Raw genomic sequence first — 7,209 nt, 5'->3', positions numbered from 1 at the left:
GAAAAGAATAAACTTCATGAGAGGAATAAATGAATAAAGGAGAACTAGGAAAGAATCCATCATGTCCCACAGTAAACCAGTCAGTGACATGAACAGGAGAAAAAGAAAAGAGCCAACAGTAATCTAACCAATCAGAAAAACAATGAACAAAATTATAGGAATTAACAAATCTCTCTCAATAATAACTCTAGGTGTAAATGGTGTTAACTCTCTAACTAAAAGATACAAACTAGTTAACTGGAATAAAAACTAAGATCCAAGCCAGGCATGGTGGTGTACACCTTTAATCACTACACTCGGGAGGCAGAGGCAGGTAGATCTTTGTAAGATCGAGGCCAGCCTGGTCGAGGCCATGGCGTTCCAGACCAGTTGGAGCTACAGAAGACCCTGTCTAAAAACCAACCAACCAACAACCAACCAAACAACAACAACAACAAATAGAGATCCAAATATCTGACATAAGAAATCCACTTCACTGGCAAAGACACACACCGAGAATGAAAGGATGGAAATCAATTTACCAAGAAAACGGAAGCAGAAAATAAGAGGGCACAGTCATTCTGACACCTGACAAAGGATACTCAAACCAAAATTAGAAGAGATAAAGAAGTTACTGCATATTAGTAAAGGGAACAATCCACCAGGAAGACAACAGGGTAGGCCTGCCGCACAGGCTTGTAATCCTGCTGCTTGAAAGGTTGAGGCAGAAGGATTACAAGTTCAGGGCCTGCCTGGGCTACAGAATGAGTTCAAAGTCAGTCTGGGTAACTTAACAGCAATGTTCTTGCCTAACATGTACAAGGCCTTGGGGCAATACCTCGTACAAAAAAAGAGGAAAGACAGATATAACCATTGTAAATATATAAAAACCAAATGCTGGTGTTCCCAATTTTATAAAACAAACACTAGTGGACATAAAAAGATAAATTGGTTCTGATATAATAATAGCACGTGACTTCAATACTCTACTTTCATTGACTGGTAAGTCATACAGACCAAAAATCAACAAAGAAACAAAAAACCTGCACCACAGATCAAATGGAGTCAACAGAGTATTCTATCCAACAGCTATGAAATATACATTCTTCTCGGCATGTGAAGAATACCATGGCACTTTTCTAGAATGATCACTTTCAGGCCATAAAGTCTTAACAAATCTAAAAGATCAAAAATGAGTTTTTTTGGCCCAGCACAGTGGTGCATGCCTTTAATCCCAGCACTCAGGAGGCAGAGGCAGGTGGATCTCTGTGAGTTTGAGGCCAGCCTGGTCTACATAGTGAGTTCCAGGCCAGCTGGGACTACAGGGAGACCCTGTCTCAAAAAGACAAAACGAACAAACAAACAAACACCCCCAAACCAAACCAACCAACAAACAAATAACAAGAAAACAATAAAAACCAAAGAGTTGTGTCTTTGAAAACAAACAAACAAAAAAGATCGAATAGCTGTAAGCCAAAGAAAGAGAAGACACAAATGAATAAAATTAGAGATGAAAAGGGATGCCATTACAGCGGATGCCACTGAATTTTTGAGGATCAAAAATTAACCTTTAAAAAACTAGAAAAATGAGAAGAAACAGACAAATTCTTGGACACATATGATCTCCCCAAATCTAACCAAGATAATATAAATACCAAGAGGGTACAAATAACAAACAGATCTATAATAAGTAACGAGACTGAAGTAGTAAAAGCTCAGGACTGGAGAGGGTCACCAGGCTTAAAGAGTTAGTGCTACTAGTCCTCACTGTTTAATAAAGTAGAGATGGAAGAACATACCCAAACTCATTCTACAAAGCCAGTATTACCCTGATTCAAAAACCAGATAAAGACAGCAATGACAAAACCATATACTAACTTTCCTGATGATACAGAATTTATGAAAACTGAATTCAAGAACATATTAAGATAAACACTATGATCAAGTTGGTTTTAGTCCATGGATGCAAAGGTGGTTTAATATGTGCAAATCAATAAATGTAATATAGCACATCAAAAAACTTAAGGACAGAAATCAAATGATCATCACAATGGATATAGAAGAAGTGTCTGACAAAGTTTAACACCTTTGTGATAAAAGTCTTTTTTTTTCTTTTGGTCTTTTTTGACAGGGTCTCCCTGTAGCCCCAGCTGGCCTGGAACTCACTATGTAGACCAGGCTGGCCTTGAACTCACAGAGATCCTCCTGCCTCTGCCTCCCAAGTGCTGGGACTACAGGCGTGTGCCACCATACCTGGTTGTGATAAAAGTCTTGAAGAAACTAGAATTGAAGGAGCATAAATGCTACACATGACAAACCTATAGCCAACATTATACTAAATGGGGGAAAACAGTATTTCTTCTAAAATCTGTTAAGAGTCAAAGGTGCCCACCCTCTCCACTCTCATTCAATATATCTGAGATTACAGGCATGCATCACCACACCTGGTGCATGTAAATAGCCTTCTTCTAATGCTCTTCACATGGCTGCCCATACAAGATCGAACCCTCCTTCTGCTCCTAACGCTATCTTGTTGGCTCTCCTGTAGACAGTGGCAGTTCAGTTAGGATTATTTATCTGACCCTGGTCATTTCCATGGACATATGTCTATCTATACCCTGCCTGTTTAAAACAGGGGCTGCCTAACCTAAAGAAATGAGATTGCAGAGAGCCCTCTTTTCAGCAAATGTGACCCCCTCCCAATTCCTTGTGATAAGGTCTATATTTTCCTAACCCCCACATTGACACCACTGTTTGTGAACCAGTGATTCTCTTTTCTGCTTAGGGTGGTTGTGAACCAGTGATTTTTATTTTTGGATTCAACCTTCCACAGTGCCAAGGTTCTACACATCTAATTAAGTTAGGGATATCTACCCCAAGATTATGGTATAATGAAAGGGCACTATCAACTAGATAGCCAAATGTTCCAAAATTTTTGCTCCAAAAACCATTATATTATATTATATTTAATATTTAAAAAATGATTTATTTTATGTGTATGAATGTTTTGCCTGCATGTATATAAATGCACTCATGTTATGCAATGCCTGTGGAGGACAGAAGAAGGCATCGGATCCCCTGGAACTGGAGTTTCAGACAGTTGTTAGCTGCCATGTGGGTGCTGGGAACAAAACCTGGGTCCTCTGAAGAACAGCCAGTGCTCTTAACAGTAGCCATCTCTCCAGGCCCCATATTATATTTAATAGCAGCTGACTCTTATGCTTGTCCTAATAATCTGAAATAACATTATACTTAATAAAATATCATCATTGTTAATTTTTGAGGTCTGTAGCTATCTATGCATTCTATATATAATGTTACATTTCTACATTTCCTTAAGAATTATAGTTTCTAATTTTGTTATTTTTCAAATACTAGACCAAATGTCAAAGCACAAATGATAGAATGGATAGTAACTTTTTTTAAAATTAGATTTAGATTTAAGTAGTGCTCTGAATATAAAACTAAATAAAACTGCAGTTTAATCTCATAATTATTTTAAAATCACTGTTTAAAAGTCATTGACATTGTTTCTAAGTCTATTTTAACTTTCTCTCATGTAGTCCAGAATGTGCTATGCAGCCGAGGATGACCTTGACCTCCTAAATTCTCGAACTGCACCACTACATCTGGCTTTGAAGTCACTATTTTCCTCCCTCAGAGCTAGGATTACAGGCGTGCATCACTGTTTTATCAATTTAAATATACTTTGTTTCTAAGCAGGCAGGTATTTCCAAGTTTTCATGTCTGTTTCAAGTACTTTTTCATTCATACATATCTGCTTGTTACTTTACGTGCTTTCTCTCAAAAGAACAAAAAAAAAGAGGATTATTAGTCCTAAATCTAACCAAATGATATATTCCTACAAAGGAAACTCTTAATTATTATCACCATCATTATTTTTCTCACGTGTATGTGGTGTGTGTGTGTGTGTGTGTGTGTGTGTGTGTGTGTATGTTAATATGTGGGGGTGCACATGTATTTGTTGGTGTATGTATAGAAAAGGTCCTGGGTTGATACTGGAAGTCTTCCTTGATCACTCTCCATCTTATTCACTGAGGCACAGACCCCGAGCTCACAAAATTGGCAGCCAGAGATCCCTCTCTGCATTTAGAGCACTTGAATTACAGGCAGGCCACTATACCCATCCAGCATCTACATGGGTTCTGAGTATCTGAACTCTGTTCTCATGCTTGGGTGAAAGTGCTTTAACCACTGAGCATTCTACAGCCTTTAATTGTTATTGTGTTTATTGTTATTAATAGTGTTTATGTTCCATAAAAGATATTAGTCAATATTTATCTAAGTCTGTCAATGACCTTAGCAACAGCCATGCTATTTGATCCAGCAATGAAATTTCAGAGAATTTACTCCTAAGATATTTCATATGCATAAAACGGTGTAATCTTAGGATTATGGCATTTCTGAACTATGAGAAGATAGGTACATGTTAAATGCTTTCCAAAAGGGGAAGCCTGCATAAACAGTACAGCTATATAAAAAAGCACTTGGGAACCATAAAAAGAATGAGTTATGGGGCTTGGGAGATGGCCAAGTGTATAAAGTACTTGCATACAAGTATAACAATTGAAGTTCAGATCCATAGAACCCACGTACATCCAGATGTAGTAGCACGTGCCTGTATTAAGTGTTCCTATGGTGAGGTGGGAGGTAGAGACATGAGACCTCCTAGATGCTTAGTGACAAAACAACAGGAGACACAGTCTCAAACAAGGTAGAAGGAGAGGACTGATGTCCTCCGACCCCAACGCTCATGCTGTAGGACACACAGGCCTTTCTCTAGCGAGGCTGAGGCAGGAGGATTGCTGCAAGATCGAGGCAAGCCTGGTCTACAGACTGAGACCTTGTCTGCAAGAAAAACAAAAGATGAAAAATGGAAGAAACAACCTCCCAATATATAAATGTACTTGTTAATTTATACACATACATACCTCTAGATGCATAGACAGACTACCTCTGGAAGAATAGATACGAAACAACACTCCTTGCTCAGGGGGACAGGGACAATTGTGAACATCTACATATACTTGTACACCTTTTTGTGTATAGCATACATATTTAAAATGCTAAGTGATTCATAAATCCCACTAATGAACTGGGAATATATATTTGAACAAACAGAAGAGAACAGTTGTTATCCAACATCACCTGTTTAAAATATTTAGTGTACATACCTGGTATTCTGGTTCATTAGTTTTCACTGTCTTGAAGTCATCTTGTTTACTTATGATCTTCTGCAGCTGAAAAGATTGTAACATGAGCTTACAAGGCTGTCTACTAGGGTTCAAAATAACCTAAAACAGACACTAACCTGTTATTATAAAATATTCACTAGCTATTTGTTACAAATTAAGTACTTTCTGCATTGTAAGTCCCATTATCCTTTCTTATTAGACTGCAAGAATCAAAGGAGAAAACAGACAACAAAAATACTAACATTACAATTTTCTCCCCAAAATAGCTCATCTAACAAATACAAGTTCTAAGGCAGCAGTCTATAGAATGGTTCATATTTTACCTTGTACCCTTTTCTTTTTTTTTTTTTGTCTTTTTGAGACAGGGTCTCCCTGCAGACCCAGCTGTCCTGGAACTCACTATGTAGACCAGGCTGGCCTCGAACTCAGAGAGATCTGCCTGCCTCTGCCTCCTGAGTGCTGGGATTAAAGGTGTGTGCCACCATGCCCAACTCACCTTGTACTCCCCATTCAAGAGAATTTTTATTTATAATTTTTTATATCATTAATATATTATAGTCACATTTTCAAATATGTAGGGAGCACAGAGCTATTCTTATTCTGTATATGTTTTTCCTTTTATTTGTAAATCATTAAAATAAAGACATTTTGTTAATTCTAAAACTGTCAATCGTTTCTCGAAACTGAGCATATTAGATAACCTACCTACCTTTTAGAGTCACTTGTACCAGTCTTCATATGGAAAGCAAATTAAACAACAACAACAACAACAACAACAACAACAACAACAGCAACAGGATTTAAAAAACGAGATGTGAGATGTATACAAGATCCCATACTGTAGGTTAAATCAATCAGGAAACAAATCTTCACTACTTTTTAAAAGTAATTTACAAACTGCTACAATTAAGTTCTCAGTTATCAGTTTCAAATTTAGTTCTTCATTTATGTTTGTTTTAGGCAAATAGTTTGTCTTCAATTCTCTAAATCCATCATTCAGTGTTTAATGCCCCCTCCTGACCTGGTTTAGGGAAAAAAGCTGAAAAGCTTTACAATAGTTTTACCTTTTATGTCTGATGTTAAAAACCCAATGGTATAGTGTCAGGTTAAATACTCAATTTTTAAATTTCTCTTTTTGCTCACCATCTTCACTACTTTTAAAAGTTTCATCATGTAAAAAATTAAGCCAAGTGAACAGCATTCTATAATAGTCAACCCATAAGTGCTCAGCCTCAGGCATGAGCAGTACATGTTTGGCTCATCTACATGTCTACCTGGTGTTTCCCATTCAATTATTATTTACAGCTCTTAGAAAAAAACTACACTGGGGCTGGAGAGATGGCTTAGTGGTTAGGAGCACTGACTGCTCTTGCAGAGGACCTGGGTTCGAGTCCCAGCACCCACATGGCGGCTACGAACCGTCCTTGACTCCAGTTTCAGGGGAATCCAAAGCCCTCTTCTGACCTCCGTGGCATTGCAAGACATGGGCACATTCACATACATGCAGGCAATACACTCATACACATAAAATAAAAAATAATATTAAAAAAGAAAAAAATTACATACATTAAAATGTACAAATCTTAGCCATCTAGGTTTGAGTTTTCCTCTCTGTAGTTAATCTGTTCTTCCTGTGTTCTCATGGAGGCACTTCTGATTCCATTTAAATTAGTTTCACCTAGTTTAGTTTTGTATTCAGCATGATGGCCTGACATTCATCCCTGTGACCTATTCCTGTTCATTGCTGGGCTGTGTTACACTGTGGGATTACACCACTATTTAACATACTCATTTACCTAATGATAGATGTTTCTGGTATCCACGCTTTGACTACTTTGAGGCATTTCTGTGGAACTTAAGTATATGGACACAGGTTTAATGTGCAGAGGGCTAACTGGACTGTATAGTTTTATAAGACTACCAAACCCTTTCCTAAGTGAACTGCAGTTCCTTCACACCCTTCCTGGCATTTGCTGTGATGGAGCTCATTCCACCATTCTCTCGGAGTGTGGCA

At 37.8% G+C, this 7,209-nt stretch overlaps 1 protein-coding gene across 1 annotated transcript in view; it reads right to left on the bottom strand.

Moving 5' to 3' along the window:
* The window catches only part of Micu2 (mitochondrial calcium uptake 2), a 130,342-nt gene that overhangs the window by 35,006 nt on the left and 88,127 nt on the right, over positions 1 to 7,209 (bottom strand). The window contains exon 7 of the mRNA XM_029559610.1: positions 5,175 to 5,240. Within this exon, the coding sequence (XP_029415470.1) occupies positions 5,175 to 5,240 (66 nt within the window). The remainder of the gene's footprint in view (positions 1 to 5,174; positions 5,241 to 7,209) is intronic.

Source organism: Nannospalax galili, unplaced genomic scaffold, assembly GCF_000622305.1.
Source record: "Nannospalax galili isolate Female #2095 unplaced genomic scaffold, S.galili_v1.0 scaffold488, whole genome shotgun sequence".
Classification (NCBI taxonomy): Eukaryota; Metazoa; Chordata; class Mammalia; order Rodentia; family Spalacidae; genus Nannospalax; species Nannospalax galili.
This window is presented reverse-complemented; position numbering and strand designations above follow the sequence as displayed.